Genomic DNA, 19,280 nt, shown 5'->3' with positions numbered 1-19,280 from the left:
AACAGGTCTGCCCGTGTAGCTGCCGGCTTGAAATAGCACTACGGACCACCTGTTCCGGGTGTAAAAATCCACCAAACAGGTAATCCCAATCCAAGGTTTTCCTTCAAGGATTCCCTTAGGAACTCTTCTTGGGATTTCTTCAGGATTTCCACCTGGAACTTTTTCAAGAACTCCACCAGGAATTATTCCAGGACTTTCTCCAGGAATTGTTCCGGGGTTCGCTTAGGAATTGCTTCCGGGATACCTCTTGGAGATTCTCCAGGAATTCCTTCAGGGATTCCTTAAGCAACTGCTATAGGGATGCCTACAGGAGTTCATTCGCGAACTCTTCTTAGGATTCCTTCAGGATTTCTCCATGAACTCCGTCTGAGGTTTCTTGAGTTCCTCCTCTTAGGAATTCTTCAGAAATTTCTCCAGGGATTCCCTCATCAATTCTTCCTGGATTCCTTAAAGAATATCTCTAGGAATTCCTCCGCGAATTCAGGAATTCTTCCAGGAATTCCTCTGAGAATTCTTGCAGGGAATCATCTCAAAATCCCTCCAGGAATTCCAATAGAGATTCCTCCACAAGTACTTCTAGAGATTCCTCCGGAAATTTCTACAGGCATTCCTCCAGAAATATCTGCAGGGCCCAAAGAATTTCTCCAGGGATTCCCCTGAGAATTGCTCCAGTGAATCTTCAAGAAATTCCTTTAGAGATATTTCTACTGATTCCGCTCGAAATTTCTCCAGGGATTTTTCCAGGAATTCCTCCGAGAATTTATGCAGGATTCCTCCAGGAATTCCTATAGAGATTCTTTTAGTAATTTCTCTTCAGATTCCTTCAGGAATTCCTACAGACATGTCTCCAGGAATTCCTCTAGGGAATCCTTTAGAGATTGTGCTAAGGATTCCTCCAGAAGTTTCTCCAAGAGTTCTGCCAGGAATTTCTATTGGGATTTCTACATGAATTTCTCCAGGGATTTCTCTAGGCTTGCCTCCAGGCATTCCACCTGGAAATCCTCTAGGAATTCCTTCAGTTACTCCCCCAATAATTTCTCAGAGAATTCATCGAGGAATTACCCCAGAATTCCTCCAGGGATTCCTTCAGAAATCCCTCCAGGAGTTTATCATGAAATTATTCCAGGAATTCCTCCAGAAATTCCTACAGCAATTTTTCAAGAAATTACCCCAGTAAATTCTCCAATAAATGTCCCCAGGAATTCCTCCCGGAATTTCTCCAGAAACTCTCTCAAGAATTCTTCCAGGGAATAAGATCTCCAAGATCTCCTACAGAGATTCCTCCAGGAGTTCCTCCGGTATTTCATCAGGACATTCCTCTAGATAATCCTACAGGCATTCTACCAGAACTTCCTCCAAGAGTTCCTCTAGGAGTTCCCCCAAAAATTCCGCTAGAGATTTCGCTAGGCGGTCTTTCAAGATTTCATCCTGGAGTTTCTCCAGAGACTCCTCTGGGAGTTCCTTCCAGAATTCCTCCAGAAATTACCTCAGAAATTTCCTCAGGAATTCCTCCAGGAGTTTCTTCAGGAAATGCTCCAGGATTTTCTTCAGGGATTACTTCAGGAACTCCTCCAAGGATTCTTCCAGAGATACCTCTAAGAATTGCTTCAGGGATTCCTCCTGGAATTCTTCCAGAAAATTCCTCCAAGAATTCCTCTAGGGATATCTCCAGAAATCCCTCCTCTTCCAATTCGTCAAAGGATTCCGTCAGGAATTTAACCAGAAGTTTAACCAGGATTTTCTCGAGAGATTCTCCAGGAATTGTTTCAGGTATTCTTCCACGGATTTTTTTAAAGTATTCCTTCAGAAATCTCTCCAGGGATCCCTCCAAAAATTCCTTTAGAAATTTCTCTTCCCAAAAATTTCTCTAAGGAATTTTCCAGGAACTCCTCCAGAAATTTATCAAGGGGTTCCTAAAGAATTTATTCCTGAAATTCATCCAGGAACTTCATTAGGGATTTGCAAGATTTCCTTCTTGCTTCAGGGATTCCTTCGGGGATAGTTTTTTAGAATGTCTCCAGAGATCCCTGTAGAAATTGCTCAAAGGATTCCTTTAAAAAAATCTCCAGGAATTTATCGAAAGATTTACTCTTTACTCCAGGGATGCGGAATTTCTCTCGCGAATCTTCCAGCAATTTCTTTAGGGCGTTTCGAGAATTCCTCCAGGTTTACATGCAGAAATTCCTCAGGGATTCCTCCATAAATTCTTCCGGGAATTCCTCCTGGAATTCCTCCAAGGATTCTTTTAGGGAATTCCTCAAAAAAATTTTCTAGGTATTTCTCCAGGAATTCTTCCAGCGATTACTTCAGGAGTTCATCCACGAATTTCCCCTGGGATTCATCCAAGAATTCCTGGGATCTCAAAGAATTTTTCCAGGCTCCGGGGAATCCTCTGGTGATTTCTTTTAAAAATTCCAGATTTGAGAAATTTTTCCATCATCTTTTCCAGCTATGCCCTTAATAATTTCTCATGGATTACCTGAAGATTTCGAGGATCACTTCCAGCGAGGACCACTTGCAGCTCCTACAAAGGCATTCCTTCAGAAATTCGTGCCGTGATTCTTTCAGGAATATATCCTGATATTTTTTTCTTCAAGAAACGCTTCAAGAAGTTATCCATTGATTTTTTCGTGAACTCCTCCCCAGATTCCTCTAGGTGTTTTTCCAGGGATGTTTTGAAGGTGTTCCTTTAGAAGGCCCTTCAGGGAATCTTTCAAACAAATATTCAGAGATTATATCAGAAATTATTACAACAAGTCCTCCAGGGATTCTTTTGCCTGGAAATTCCTCCAGAATATTATGCAAGATTTTCTCCAGGGTTTCTTAGGCGCTGTCCATAAACTATGTAGACTCATTTTAAGCCATCTCAGAACTTCCCACCCCTCCCCCTCGTAGACTATTGTCCATACAAAATTTTCGAAATTTGCATGGAGCATAGACTTCGGCCATGACACCCCCTTCCCTCATAAAAGTCCGCGTAGTTGATGGACAGTCCCTTACTGGGATACCTCGAGAGATTCCTCCAGTGATACAGTGATAGACATTCGTTTAGCCGAGAACAAAAAAAGTGTCAGGAAACTCATACAAAAGATTTTATGATAAATCTTTTTTATCGTAGTAATAGTATATCTAGTACAGTTTTAAAAAAATGTGATACATTAAACTTACATATACACTGAAACAAAACCGAGGGTAAAAACCCTTCAATTTTCATTTTTTGCCTAGACATTCGTTTAGCCGAGATAAATGAAAAATTGGTATTCAATAGATTTTTTGCAATTTCGTAAATATATTTCGAGAATATACTCCAAGGCATTTAGTTTATGACGTGTTAGCAAGATATTTGGCCTTGAAAGTTTATTTATTTGTGAAATTCAGAGAAATATTATAGAAAAATGTCGCGATAAGGAGAAGCGACGATAAACAAATTTATTTAAGAAAACTGATTTCTGTAAACACTCAAACGTAAGCTAGACTAGCAGTTTTGAAAATATGGCACAGAATTATTGTCAGAAATGTTCAAATTATTGCATAAAATGTCATGAAAAAAAATAAGTATATTGGTTTTTGGTTGGTTAAACTTTAAAATGGGATTGATGAAAGCTAAAATAAATAGTTCTGCATTAAAATAAATACGTGCCCTAATGCCTGTGGAGTATACCTGTTTGATACTACCATTACTAAATGAGTTAGAAGACTGCAAAGTGAAAGAACTGCAAGAAGTGTCAGATTTTGTGTACCCTGTTTATTCAAAAGCAGATGCTCATACAAAAATGCAAGATTTGGTTAAATTATTGGCTTATTTCATTCAATCTGAAGAAATATATTATAAATGAGTCTTAGTTGTGAACCACATTCATTTTTCACATGATTTATTTGAAAAGAATGTCTAAATTATGAAACAAGTAGTTCATGCTAGAAATTTGAATACTGTCGGTGCCATTTCTCGAAATATGAGCCGTCCAATGTATATTATTCAGCCAGAATACAGTCTAGAAGATATTGGGAGCTATTAGAAGACGTAATAGTAGTAAACGCTGTGATTTATGCAAGTGAAACCATCATATTTCATCAAAACAATATTTAAATACGTGATTTTTTGATGGTTTGTGTTATTTTTTTCTGTTAAAAACGTTGTTTTTCGCAAAATTTCAACCTGCTTTGGTCATGAAACTCTCATTAGATTCCTTTGAAACACTTCCGATAAAAATAACTACATCAAATCTCAATTGAGAAACATTTAAAATATTATGACATATGTATATGAGATGCATGCAAAATTAATATGGCAACACTTCCAAAAACGATCTAATTCATGATTTACAAGTCGATCTATAATGCAGATCACCATACAAAATGACTTTGTTGGATATTTTTCGAAATTTGATAGTTTTTTATTATGGAATTCTAAAAATTGTACAATTCAGCTAAACGAATGTCTAGGCAAAAAATGACATTTGAAGGGTTTTTACCCTCGTTTTTGTTTCAGTGTATATGTAAGTGTGATGTATCATATTTTTATAAAACAGTACTAGATATACTATCACTACGATAAAAAAGATTTATCATAAAATCTTTTGTATGAGTTTCCTGGCCCTTTTTTGAAATTTTTTAGCCTCGGCTAAACGAATGTCTATCACTGTAGTATATAGACTTTCGCGAGAATATTTTCAAGAATTCTTCCAAGGATCCTTCCGAAAATACATCAATAGACATTTCCATACGATTATGCTCTGAGATGAGTATATGCAATATATAAGTATAGAAACTGTATTCAGGGACATTCTAACAAGGTCGTATTCGGAACAATACAACTGAGGGTTTATTTTTAGAAGAATAGAGGTCCAAGACATTCAAAGATTGCTAATACCTAAGCAAAGACACACCCTGAGTAGAAGAAAATATCAACATCATAATAAAATATGTTATTTTGGCTTAATAACTAAATAATGGAATCAGTATTTTTTTATGTTATTAGCATAAAATATTATGCTATAAACTTGTCTTTCGTAAGCGGCAAAATAACAAATATCATTACAAAAAATTGTTCCTGGAAGACTAATTTAATAACATGTTTTGTAAGATCAATTAAAACTTAATAACAGCTAATTTGTGAACTTGTTATTGTTGTGTTATTGTTCATTACATATTTGTACATTCTCTAGAGTAGAATAATTAAAAGAAATCACTCAAAGGGGCTTTTCCCTCTTTCTAAATTTTGGTTAAAAATAAAAACTAACTAACTATAGTAGAATAATAACTAAACTTGTTTTACAACAAGTTATATTATTAAAAGATTGCCCAACAAAACGTGTTAATAAAAAGATATATTTTGCTAAGTTAACAATAACAAATTATGATATAAAAACAAGCTATGTGATTCTGTTGTTATCAATTTGATATTCTCCTCTGCTCGGGACAGGATGATTACCCGAGCAGAAGGGAATAGCAACAGCATAATAAAATGTGTTATTTTGGAAAAATAACTAAGTAACGGAAAGAGTTATTTTCATGTTATTTACATAACATATCCTGTTATAAACTTGTCTGTCATAAGCGGCAAAATAACAATAATTATAACAAAAAAATGTTTCTGGAAGACCTGTATAATAACATGTTTTGTTAGTTTCAACAACAACTTAATAACAGCGAATTTTTGAATTATTTCAATAACAAATATTGATATTAATAAGTTATTGATAACCATCTGAAAACAAAATTTGTTTTTTTTTCTGTTGCGGATAGGAACTCCTCCAAAGTCCCATATGAATTCAATGGAATACGCAACAATAGGATCTATTGTTAAATGTTTCATTCATAATTAGGGCGCTATTGTTGTCGCAAGCGATTTATTATCAAAAACAGAGAGAAACAATAGTTTTCGTTTATTTTCCAAACAACTTAAGATGAAAATCTACCGACGTTTTGAAACCCTTTATTAGGTGGTTCATTGTTTATATGATTAATTTACATTATTACCCCATTGTTTGACACATTTATCCAAGTGAATTTAAGTGGGCTCGATGCAGTGAAATCAATAAAAATAAAATGTCTAAAAATAATCAATGTAGTTCTTCTTCTTGATGATTTATTTTTTACATTTTTGTCGAAAATGTGTTGTTTGTCGTTGAATTCCACCAGTTGATGCAGAATGTTTCATAAAATGGCTAACACTCTATTACACTCTGTATATTTGTATTCATATCTAACTGAAACTGGTACACTTTTCAAAGTGCTTATATAAAACAAAAGGCTGATAAGTTGGCTCTGTCACAGTTAAAACGTAATGTCACACAGTGGTCCAGATTTGAAAATACCTGGCAAAAATTTCCAAACTATAGTAGTCTGATAGTTATAGCCTATATGAATGTATTGGAACATTATTTAGCTCTCAATTTCATTATTTGTCGGTTTCTTTGAACGACATCCGAACAAAATGGCTGTTTTTCATACATTTTGGCTATATACACATCATCATGGCGTTAATGTTTTGGCAGCTCTTGGCAGCTGCATATCTTTTTAATCAATTCTACGTACTTGAACAAGCATTTGAACGGAATATCTCCGCGGGGAGTAGTGGGGAGCGATTCGTAAGACAATTTGAAGTAAATGTGTAAGAATTTCTCGTACTAATGACATATAATGTAAATTTTGAAGCCAAAAGCGTTATTTTGATCTCTTGTCCCATTGCAGATGTTAGACATACTCAAGAACTTGCGAATAAGCTTTTGAAAGCAATTGAATTTATTATATTAACATACTTTTGAAGTGGTTGAACTCGTTTGTGTTTTTAACAAAAATTCATGATTTTTTTCATCAGCAACTACTTAGTGCTCTAACAAAATTAAGTACAAATTCAATATTTCCAACATCTTTGAAAGCTAATCATTGCTCCTGATAGTATAGATGAATGCTCGATATACTGTAATCCATTAAAGAAATGTTCGAAAACTGAGTTTCTGCCAGCTTTTATCAAATTTGGACCATCGTGGAAAGAAGAGGAACTGATGACAAAATAATATTTTCTCTTACAGTTCCTCACGGAATGCTGTGAACAACGAAAATCTCGAATGGTGTACTTTTGATTGCAAAGCTAGTTATGTTGTAATATTAATGATCAAATATTTGTACAGTCTCAATGACACAATAATAACTGAACTTGTGCTACAACAAAACATGTTATTGAAATGTAATTTAAAGAAAATATACCAAGAGCATGATCATAACAAAATAAGATTGCTCAACAGAACATGTTATGGAACGGTGATGACTTAATAAGTTAATAATAACAAACCGAGATATAAAAACAGGTTTTGTGATTCCGTTGTTATTATTTTGATATTTTCCTCTGCTCGGGTAATTACTGAAAGAACTCCAGTTAGTCATGGAAGACATTATGAAGAAATTTTCAAAAAAAAAATAGTGCGTGGGTGAATCTTTTTTGACAGCTCTGCCACCGTTCCAAATATTCTGGCGAAAATGTCCATGTCGTCCGCAAAGCACACAAATTGACCGGATTTTGTGAAAATAGTTCCCCGGCTGTTGGGCCCGACTCGTCGCATCACACCTTCTAGAGCGATGTCGAAGAGTAGATATGAGAGTCCGTCACCTAGTCGCAGTCCTCTGCGAGATTCGAATAAACCCGATAGTTCACCCGAAACCCTTACGCAGTTTTGAACACCGTCCATCGTTTCTTTAGTCTAGTCTAGTCTAGTCAACTTCCCAGGAAAGCCGTTGTTGTCCATGATTTTCTATAGCTCTGCGCGGTCGATACTTTCGTATGCCGCTTTAAAGTCGATGAACAGGTGATGCGTTGGGACCTGGTATTCACGGCATTTCTGGAGGATTTTCTCTACAAGTAAGATCTGGTCCGTTGTCGACCGGCCATCGATGAAGCCGGCTTAATAACTTTCCATGAATTAATTTGTTTTAGGTGGCAGACGGTGGAAGATGATCTGGGATAGCACTTTGTAGGCAGCATTCCAAATGGGGATCATTCGGAAGTTCTCACATTTGAAATGGTCGCCTTTCTTGTGAATGGGGCAGATTACCCCTTCTTTCCACTCCTCCGGTAGCTGTTCGGTTTCCCAGATCGTGACTATCAGCCGGTGCATACAGGTGGCCAACTTGTCTAGGCCCATATAGATGAGTTCAGCCACGATACCATCTTTACCAGCTGCTTGTTGGTTTTGAGGTGATGAATGGCATCCTTAACTTCCCTCAGCGTGGGAGTTGGTTCATTTCCGTCCTCCGCTGCACTGGCTTCGTCGTCTCCTCCGTTGCTGTGGTCTCCCGTGCCTACGTTCTCCACGCCATTCAGGTACTGATCGAAGTGCTGCTTCCACCTTTCGATCACCGCACGTCCGTCCGTCAAGAGGCCGCCGTTCTTATCCCTGCAATTTCGGCTCGCGGCATGAAGCCTTTGCGGGATGCGTTGAACTTCTTGTAGAACTTTCGTATTTCTTGTGAACAGCACTTCCATTTCCTCGAACTCTGTTTCTTCCAGGCGACGATTTTTTTCCCGGAAGAGGCGGGTTTGCTGCTTCCGCTTCTGTCTCGTAGCGCTCCACATTCTGTCGGGTGCCTTGCTACAGCATTACCGCCCTCGCTGTGTTCTTCTCCTCCAAAACCGTTCTGCACTCTTCGTCGAACCATTCGTTCCGTCGATTCCGTTCCACGTACCCGATGGTGCTCTCGGCTGCCTCGTCGATGGTTGCTTTCACTGTACTCCAACAGTCATCTATAGGGGCCTCATCGAACTCGCCTTCGTCTGGCAACGCTGCCTCGAGATTCTGCGCGTATGCTGAGGTGACATCCGGTTGTTTTAGTCATTCTAGGTTGTACCGTGGCGGTCGCCTGTACCGTACATTATAGGGCCAGTAGTACACAGGGTCAAATATTTGACAAGGAAAGAACTCAAGAAACAACATCAGTTTGACACTAATGAAAATTCGATCGAGTCAAACAAGATGTTTGAGCATTGGTTTCTTTTTGGACAAATGTTTGACCCTGTGTACTAGCAGCTCAGGTCTTGACTTCAATAATGCCGGAGAAGTGCCTTCCGCCAATCAGAACGGGGTCGATTTGAGATTCCGTCTGCTGTTGTGATCTTCAGGTCTAACGATAAGGGAGGCTGTGTTGAAAAAAGGTGCTACGTATGGCCATATTTTTGGAGGCGGCGAGATCAATGAGTCGTAGGCCGTTTTCGTTCGTCTGCTGGTTGGCGCTGAACTTTCCAATCGTCGGTGTGGATTCCTACTCCTGGCTTACCTGAGCGTTCAGATATCATATGATGATCTTGACGTCGTGGCTTGGGCAGCGGTCGTACTCGAGTTCGAGCTGCGCGTAAAATGCGTCTTTGTAGGAGTATATATACTATATATAGGCGTATCACTTAAATTTGTAAAGTGATATTGCAATAGACAGTATTTCATTTAAGTTTTTTATGTATTGAATTAATCATACAGCTTTATTTATAACATATAATTAGTTCAGATGACTTGACTTGTTTAAATTAAACTAAGCTTAATTCAAAGTATAATCCTGTTTCAGTAATATATACCGAAATAGTTAAGGTATCATCAATCTAGCTTATCAAGTAAACCCTTCCGGTCGAAAGTCGGCAGCAGGCCCTTGATAATCTTTTGGTAATTTACGTTAGTCATAATGGCCCTCTTGAATCGTCTCGATCGCTCGTCTCCTGCCAGAAGAGTTTCCAGATCAGCATCCTCAGCCAACTCGTTCAAATGCAACGGAAGAGCCACTATGCTAGAATGGACCGCTGTGGAAATTTTGACCAATCAATATGACGTTTAACATAAAATTAACAAAAAAAACTACTTACAGTAAAACATCTTCTTCATAATTTGCTGTTGGAACTGGTGCAACGTAGGAAATCGTATCGAGCAGTTCAACTTTTTGACGTATTTTGCCAACTGGTAGTAATAGTACTGCATGTATTCATCGAAGCTGTTTTGACGTATCTCATCACAGGACGAAGTAAAAAAGAAATAGCATAAATCGATTGCAGGACTTCCGTAGCAGCAATATTGAAAGTCTAGAACCAACATATCGATTGGAACGCCTCTAGCGTCATATTTGAACATAAGATTGTTCACCCAGAAGTCACCATGAACAAAAACCCGCAGATCATCCGCGCTATCATTATCAAATACGGTCATTCCCTGTTCGAGGTAATGTGGACGAAGTTTCGCCAATTTATTCGCATAATAGTGCCATTCCGGATTCCACGAGTAGATTTCATCCATCAGTGCATCGTACGTTGACTGGAAGAACAGGTGGAATGCGTCCGTTTTGCGGTTCATCATCCCTGTAGTGTAGCGATCGAAGATTGTTGGATATCTTTCAACCAGTTTCAAAGAACCAGCATGCAGCTTGGCCATTGCTTTGAGCGACATTTTGGTATGCGTTGCGTCCAGTCCTTTGGTTCTGTCTACCATTACAAATCCTTCCTGTAGAACATCGTTTAGAATAATCATTTCGTGACTTCGATCCACACACAGTGCATCTGGGTAGAGCTCCGACAGTTCGCCAACGGATTTCATCAACCGCATCAATTCAGGAATCACCAACTGATAGACGTCCATTTCTTTGCCGTGGACATCGTACTCGCCTAGCTTTTGTCTAGCAACAGGAGATTCCGCAACGCCTTTGAGAATATAACTAGAAGTTATCACCGGTTCGCCCGATCTACGATACACCACCTGAGCCCTGTAGATGACACTGGCAAAGTTTTCTCCTTTTGGCAAAGCATACCTCACTCGCACAGCCTGAACTTCGATCGTCAGATCGTTTTTACACTTTTGCAGTACCGTTTTGAAGTATTCCGCGTTGATCCACTCCGGAGTTGCGCGCGAATCTTCACTCATAAATAGTTGGTTCTCTTCCGGCATGTCAATTAAACTAACCAGTAGAAAATCTGTTCTCTTCTTTCGACCTATTCCCGAACTATTTTTCATTTTTGTGGTAAGATGATAACAAGCGCGAGTATTTGATGGTTGTCTAGTTTTATATATGTTGCTGACATAGTGAGCCGTCAGTGGCCTTGCCAACGTCTATATTGTTGAACACGAGGTGGAACCGTAAAAACCAGTTTGACTTATCTGTACAACTTACTATTGCTGATCTTGCTCTGTTTTGATGACCTTTTCTGCCTTTTTCTAGTTTGAATCGCTAGTTTCCCGCAGGGAAATAAGAGCATTTGACAATTGAAGCAATTATGTGTAGTCTTTATTTGCTTATACAAAAATTGACTATAAACGTTCGCATACTATCCTGTACGTTCTGGTAAGCAGTACCCTTCTTTCTCTTGGCAAAACATCCCAAATAAAACAGAAAAATCGATTTCTGAGAGGTAGTGTCTACGAAAAAAAAAAAATGATTTGTATATCAAGGTCCTTTTTTTTGGAAGTAACACTAATGTGACTAATCCACCTAGAAGTGCGAGTGAAATTCATTATTTATATCGTGTTTGTGTCTTGAGCAAAGTTGTAGAAGATGTCATTATGAGAAAACTTGTCAAGCAAGCTTGTGTTCTATCTGCACAATTTTTGAAGATATAAGCCATTATATGTGAATGACCCCTTAGAAACGATTTATTTGTTGTATTTTTTCCATACATTTTTAAGGATTTCAGAATATTTGAAAATTCTTAATTAAGTAACAATAAAAACCTGATGTTTAGGGGTCCTTTACAGAAAATGACCCATATCACCGAATATAGAGTAGAAGGAACAATAGCATGTTCGGCATGTTTTTGTATAAAGGTGTTCTTCAATATCCCTTTCGTGACGAACCAGCACAATTGTGCTGTTGAGCAACAACTGTTTTGTGTAACTTTTTCAACTGTTTAGTCTTTGGTTTTCCTGATGTAAATTATTTTGATGATTGAGCCATAACTTATACTTGCATGTGTGCAAACAAACTTTTGTTCTGTGTAAAATTTACCAAAACAAGTTAAACAAAAAGTGAGCAAAAATGGTAAAACATGAAAAAGTTTTATCTGTCGCAAATTTTTAATTTTCGATTTATCTAGGTGGACAAGGCTAGGAATCGAAAGACAAGGAGTAGTATTAGCAAATGCCAAAGAAAAAAGTCTGAGAGTTCTGGAGTCACGAAAGGGATATAACGTGTTCTCGATATAGCGAATTCGATATAACGTATATTTTGCTTCGATATAACGTACAGAATTGAAAAAAAAAATTTTTCCACTATTAACCCCCAGATGAACTACAAAATCACTCAAATTAATGTTTTGCGTTAGCCTTGTTTCTTCGAAGCAAAGAAAATAAAAACACTTTTTCGTGAAAATTCATGCTTTTAATTATTGATTTTGTGAATCGATATCATTATTTAGGGTCAATATCACGTCGAATTCATTAACACTATCACACTATAGTAACAGGGTCCATTTCAAGTTCAAAAAGTTTTAACACGTTTTAATTGTGTATTATGTAGGTAATAGCGATAAAATTGTGAATTTTGATATTAAAGGATGCATTTGGGATTATAAATAGCCATAATTATCCACGTTAAGGTCAGAAATGATTTCTTATAACCTCTCTAAGGGCTAAGTATGTTTTCAACCCCAAAAAATGATTTTATTTGTCTATTTTTTTTTTTTTGAGAACAGAGAACTGAAAAATAATTATATTTTAATAAAATGTATTGTTTGGAAAAAAAATCCACCTCGTTTCAGAGTAATGCCGATAATCCTTGAGGTACACACTGTTTCCAAAGCCCCAAGTTCGTGATCTTATGATTTTGGACCAGAAAAGTTGAACAAGGTTTACCTCTTTTGAGAGAGCGTAGAGAATAAAATCCGGAAAAAAGAGAAACTGGAATGACAGATGCGACTAAAGCAATTTAACACATGAAACGTATTTCAAGATTTGCTCGAAAACAAAAAGGGGTTGAGTCCGCGTAACTCAGGTCCAGACGTGTCTTTCAGGGCATCGTAGCATTCATCTCAGTCCCATGTTGAGGAGACTGATGTCGCCGGTGTTTGCGAGTTTCTCGCCTTCGTTGGCTAGGGAGTCCGCCCATGCTCTTTTGTCCTGTCTACATGAGCGTTTCACTTCCTTCTCGAGAGCCGAATAGCGCTGTCGGGCTACGGCTTTGGCTCCTCGTGTTTTCGCTCGCTATATCGCAGCTTTGGCGTTTCTTCGCTCCTATATCTTCCTCCAGGTACCATCTGTGATCCACTGCTTTCTCCGGGTGCGTAGCTCACCCAAATTATTCTCGCCGGTGGCGATGAACGCGTTCTTGATGGCGCTCCATTGATCTTCTTCGCTTCCGCCTGCTGGAATATCCGCAGCACGGTTCTCTAGCTCCTCGACGAAGGACCTTTTCACCGCGGCGTCTTGAACCGGTACCCGATTTTCTCCAATGCGCAATGCGCAGTCGGATCTCGCCAATTTGGAGATGATGATCGGATGCAATGTCGGCGCTACGTTTGTTCCGCCCATCAAGTAGGCTCCGTCTCCATTTTCGGCTGATGCAGTTGTGGTCAAATGCCACGAATACAACGTGCTCACACATCACTTGTTCATTGATTTCAAATCGGCGTATGATACAATCGATCGAGAACAGCTATGGCAGATTATGCACGAATACGGATTCCCAGATAAACTGATACGATTGGTCAAGGCGACGATGGATCGAGTGATGTGCGTAGTTCGAGTATCAGGGACACTCTCGAGTCGCTTCGAATCTCGCAGAGGGTTGCGGCAAATTGATGGTCTTTCGTGCTTGCTGTTCAACATTGCTTTATAGGGTGTAATTCGGAGAGCGGGGATAAACACGAGTGGTACGATTTTCATGAATTCCGTTCAGCTGCTTGGTTTCGCTGATGATATTGATATTATAGCTTGTATATTTGAGACGATGGCGGAAACGTACGCCAGGCGAATCGGATTAGTCATTAATGTGTCGAAGACAAAGTACATGATGGCAAAGGGCTCCAGGGAGGAGTCTCCGCGCCCGCCACCTCGAATTTATATCGACGGTGATAAAATCGAGGCGGTTGAAGAATTCGTGTATTTGGGCTCACTGGTGACCGCCGACACCGACACCAGCAGAGAAATTCAAAGGCGCATTGTGGCAGGAAATCGTGCTTACTTTGGACTCCGCAGAACTCTACAATCGAATAAAGTTCGTCGTAACACGAAGTTAACTATCTACAAAACGCTGATTAGACCGGTCGTCCTCTATGGGCACGAAACATGGACCCTACGTGCAGAGGACCCTTGGAGGCCCTTGGAGGCGCCCTTGGAGTTTTCGAACGGAAGGTGTTGCGCACCATCTACGGCGGAGTGCAGATGGAAGACGGGACTTGGAGAAGGCGAATAACCACGAACTGCATCAGCTGCTGAGAGAACCAACCATCGTCCATACCGCGGAAATCGGGAGGCTACGGTGGACGGGTCACGTCATCAGGATGTTGGATAGCAACCCGACTAAAATGGTTCTCGAGAACCATTCGACCGGTACAAGAAGACGTGGAGCGCAGCAAGCTAGGTGGGTCGACCAAGTGGAGGACGATCTGCGGACCCTACGCAGAGTGCGGAACTGGAGACAAACAGCCATGGACCGAGTGGAATGGAGACGCCTACTATGTACAGCAGAGGCCACCCCGGCCTAAGCCTGATCGGTAAGGTAAGTAAGATGTGGTCGATTTGATTTTTCGTGACGCCATCGCGGGAAACCCACGTCACTTTGTGCGCTGGTCGATGAGGAAAGAGCGACTCCCAACCACCATGTCATTGTTGCCACAAAACTCTGCAAACAGCTCTCCGTTTTCGCTCATTTCTCCGAGACCATGGCGTCCCATGACGTGCTCATAGTCCGAGTTGTCGGAACCAACCCAAGTAACACAGAAAACATCTTTAGTAATAAAAAAAATCCAAAAAATGTTTTATAAACGTATTATAAGAGGATTGCAGAACAACAAGTGTTATTTTTAGGCTTAATTTATGTTAGCTACTGACTTCTGGCAAATTAATATATTTGGCTGTAAAGCTTGAAAAAATATGTGAAATATACATATATGCAACACCAATCACCATCATATTGAAAGTAACCAATGTTTACGTTTTAATTCGCAGTTTCTTGATGAGCTATGCTGCTGTCATACTGCAGTTACTCTGCCTGCAGAAAATAATGAATCCTGAGTAATAATTAATCAATTAACCAAATTAACTAATTCAGCAAGATATAAAAAACTGATCTTAAGCCGAACCGGGTATCAATCAAGCTTCAATGAGATCAAAAACTCGCTAAACAGCTGAGCTCCCAGGAAAAGCTAGCATCCACCTCACCAAGTTGTTCTGAAAGCAGTCAGTGGCCGTGATTGCCATCCCTGTCCAAACAGGGTTCACATACACAAATCTGGGAAGCATCCGGCCAGAGCGCTAGGCGTTTCAGTCCACGAGCAACTATGTTCACCAAATTTCCGTCCCGATCTGATATGCTGTGTTTCCGGGCTGCTGGCCAATTCTCCAAGCTCACGGGCTGTTCCTAACATGGGCTAATCGGCTGCGTTATCGTGAATTGTAACTGTACACATAACATTTTACAGAATTCAAAACAACTATGAGCATCCAGTAATGGCTCGTCATTTCAGGCCAAACATGTCTAAAGGTCCTATCTGCAGAAGAGAGGCTCTCTTTGGTTTCCCTCTCTTTCGTTCATATCTCAGCTGTTTATTTGTATTATCATTGTCTCCTTGCATTGAACGATGGTCAAAACAATCGTCTTTTGATTTGTACTACAAATATAGTTGAAAAGTGTACCATTACATTGCAATAATTGAAAGAGAAAGTGAACAAAGAGAGCCTCTCAAATGCAGATAGGACCTATTGAAATGTTTGGCCTGATTTGTATTATTTTATTTTGAGACAGAATGACAGATCAACCAAGTAGCTGTAATATAGTTGTATTGAAGTTGTAATGATTATCACAAAACAAACAAACAAGTGAGAATGTTGAAAATACGTTATTTAAACGTATTTTAAGTGCAATAACAAGCTCTTGTTGTAGAGTAGTTCGCCAGATGTTATTTTGAAGGAATTTGAGCTTGTTCTAAATCAAAACAAAAGATTTGCGTGTACTGCTCCTCTTCATTTTAATAGAAAAATGATTCAAATTACAGTACTGAATGAAAATATGAGTACATAAACAACAATATGAAACGAAATGACACTTTTGTTTTCCTTGATTTTCATTCATCGCTGAACAAAACCGCTTTATAGTTTAATAAATCTTGACTATGACCCATTTTAAATCTATTCCGGTTCAAGGGTTCAGTTTCATTTATGATTGAAATTTCCAATAGCATTAACAGTATTTTTGAACAGCACTGTTAACTTCATGAACAATCTGCCATATGGCTTTTTTGGTCTGGATTTAAAAAAAAAAAAAACAGCAAAACAGAACCGTATGGCTAATTAATGTTACGTTTTTCAATTCAATACAATGGCGCATGAATTATGAGTGAGTGTAATTATAAGTTTCACCATAAATCTTGAAGCGCAAGTAAAGTAGCGCTTATACTACTGAGTCTATCCCATTTTTTTAATTTATTACCCAAAAAATCAGACATCATGGACTCCATCTCTCGAGAAGCAGTTCATGTTGAAGAAACTTATTGAATTTATTCAGAAAAAAATAATTATATTTATTTGTTTTTTTTTTGTTCTTTCGCGCTTTGCATACAGTCAGATTTCCTATGAGACTGGAAATATGGTACATATATGACACTTTCAAGTTATATAACTTTCAAATAGCTTAATTACAACAATTGAAATAATACGCACGATAACAGCTTTTTCTAGATTTGTATTACTTGAAAATATCTTAATTTCAACTCTTACATGAAATTGTGTTATATGTGTTATATGCAAGTTCTATAACTGCCAAATAACTCATTTTCACCTAATCAATATTAGAGAGTTGGTTCGAATGTATCCTTGGAGTATTATTAGTGTATTAGGATACATCTTAAATAACCCGTAAGATGTTTTATAAGCCGCCATTTTTTGCGCTGTTTTGCTTATATAAGTGTTCAATAATGAGTTCATAATACAAGAAATGAACTACCGACTATGTATGAAACGTGAATTTTAAACTTTTATAATACTAGTTGTGTTACTTGGGAACCTTCACGTTGAAGTAGCCCATGAGGATCTTGATATCACCTTTCGGAATCTTGTCCACGACAGCTTTCAGTTGACTGAAAAAGTTCTCTTTGTCTTGCAATTCGGCAGCATCGGTTGGCGCGTAACATTGGATCATGGAAAGGCTTCGAACCCGTGTTCTAAATCTGGCTACAATTATCCTCTCATTAATAGGTTCTCACTTCATGAGCGCCAACTCCACGGTGGCGAGGAGCGTGTTCACCTCGTAGGCCAGAGTATAGCAGAATTTGACCCGACGCCAATCTATACTCTCCAAAGTTCGGCCAACGGACTTCGCTCAGTCCTAGGATCTCAGGCTTCATACTGCATGCCTCATTTGCTAGTTGTACCAGTTTACCCTGCCCTGCTGGGCTAGAGTTAGTACATGCCAAGTTTCAAGTCTTGTCCGTTGTTTCGCGCTAAAAGTCGTTGCCGTTGAATCTGTTCGTAATCTTTCATTTTCGGTTTCTGTAACGGTTTTTGGGTTCCGGGAACAGAAGGTTGTTGGCCTAAGGCCCTCTATCCACCTTGGTGGGGCTGCCACCAGCCACCTCCAGCTTCCGCTGGAGCAGCACTCTTCAGTCCCTGACCACTGTTTGAGCCGCTTCTTGCTGAACAGAGGCTCGGGTCGTACCACCTCAATCTAGCTAAAGCAAGGAATTGGCATCCCTATCCCACAAATGCAATGTTTTCGTAGCCAGCATAACAGCGGCTCAAGCGTAGGGCTCAAGCTGACAACTTATCTTTCAACACAGCATCATAATTTTAATGCTGGGTAAGAAAACAAGAAGACCATAGCAGTCCCCTGAGCTAAAGTCAGAAGGACAACAGTGCCAATGCTTTACTACTTACAGAGCACACAGTTCTTAGCTGGCGGTGTTTGTCATCGATTAACCCGAGGAAACAAGAGGTAGGAACTTGTGAGGACCATGTTACCTATAAAATAGCTCACAATACCTGCTTTTCTTTGCTGTATTCTTTTCCTTTTTTTGTTTGTTTCACTTTTCTAAAAATTGTGTAAATAACTATGCTCTAATAATAAGATAAAACTACACAAATTCTAAATATGTATATACTTTTTCCTATCACCTACCCTAATCTACCTTGTAATAGTTATTTATGTGACGAGTTGCAAAAAGTTGATTTTTTCAGCACGAGTCGTACATTTATCCAACGAGGCTGAGTTGGATAAATACGAAGAGTGCTGAAAAAGTCGAGTTTTGCAACGAGTTCCATACAAAATTTTATGCAATGATTTTTTTCATAATGCCACTCATTTGAGTTGCATAATGTTTATAATGCAACTCAAATGAGTTGCACTATGAACATTATGCAACTATTTTTCATTATGCAACTCATTTCAGTAGCATTATTAACCGGTACGGAAAAGTTGGCCATTATGATACTGAAATGAATAGTATAAAATAGAAATTATGACACTGAATTGCATGAATAAATAAAATCACCTACAAAGAAAAATTTAAAATAGCTATCCAATAAAAATAAATTAATTTGAATTCAAATAATCCCATTCCCCCTGATATCGCCTAAATCTATTTTGCATAGGTGAAAGCTGTGTAAGTTTGTGCTCCGTTCAAAGTTTTGTTAATTAAAAATGAATCAAGTCATTAAGTTCGAAATTTATATGTGTAATTATAATTTCAGTGTAATGTTGTCAGCCGTTCAAATTGTCCATGTTCAAACCCACTTGACCTAAAAACAACCTTTAATGTGAGTAATTTTATGTTTTATGTAACAAATGACTTGACTACTCAAACTTTGTATGTAAATTGTAGTTTGCCCTGAAGATGAGTGAATAAACGCTCGAAACGTCGGCTATAATTAAAACCGTTGTTTTATAAGTAACCCGATGACCGAAAACGCGCCTGTAATTGCTAATTACCATCCAAACGGTCGTTATTCCATCAATAAATCTATTCCCTCCAAAATAAATGCACTTCAATTATGGCGCACGGTACCAACTATACACGGAGCCACCAAACTACCCAAAATTGAGTTCTTTTGACACAATCCCATAGTTCGGCCCAATAAGCCAAATTTGAGTAAATCGATTAAACTCACACT

At 38.7% G+C, this 19,280-nt stretch overlaps 1 protein-coding gene across 1 annotated transcript; it reads right to left on the bottom strand.

Annotated features, from left to right (window-relative positions):
* Positions 1-41: 41 nt before the first annotated feature.
* On the bottom strand, positions 42-12,644 carry LOC109422703 (uncharacterized). The gene is made up of 2 exons (XM_019697565.3): positions 9,845-12,644; positions 42-9,781 (listed from the first exon to the last, which is right to left on the bottom strand). Exons 1-2 carry the CDS (start codon positions 10,977-10,979, stop codon positions 9,582-9,584), a joined length of 1,335 nt encoding a protein of 444 aa, XP_019553110.2. The 5' UTR covers positions 10,980-12,644; the 3' UTR covers positions 42-9,581.
* Positions 12,645-19,280: the final 6,636 nt, after the last annotated feature.

Source organism: Aedes albopictus, chromosome 3, assembly GCF_035046485.1.
Source record: "Aedes albopictus strain Foshan chromosome 3, AalbF5, whole genome shotgun sequence".
NCBI lineage: Eukaryota > Metazoa > Arthropoda > Insecta > Diptera > Culicidae > Aedes > Aedes albopictus.
Note: the sequence above shows the minus strand (reverse complement) of the source record. Positions and strands in the feature narration are given on the sequence as shown.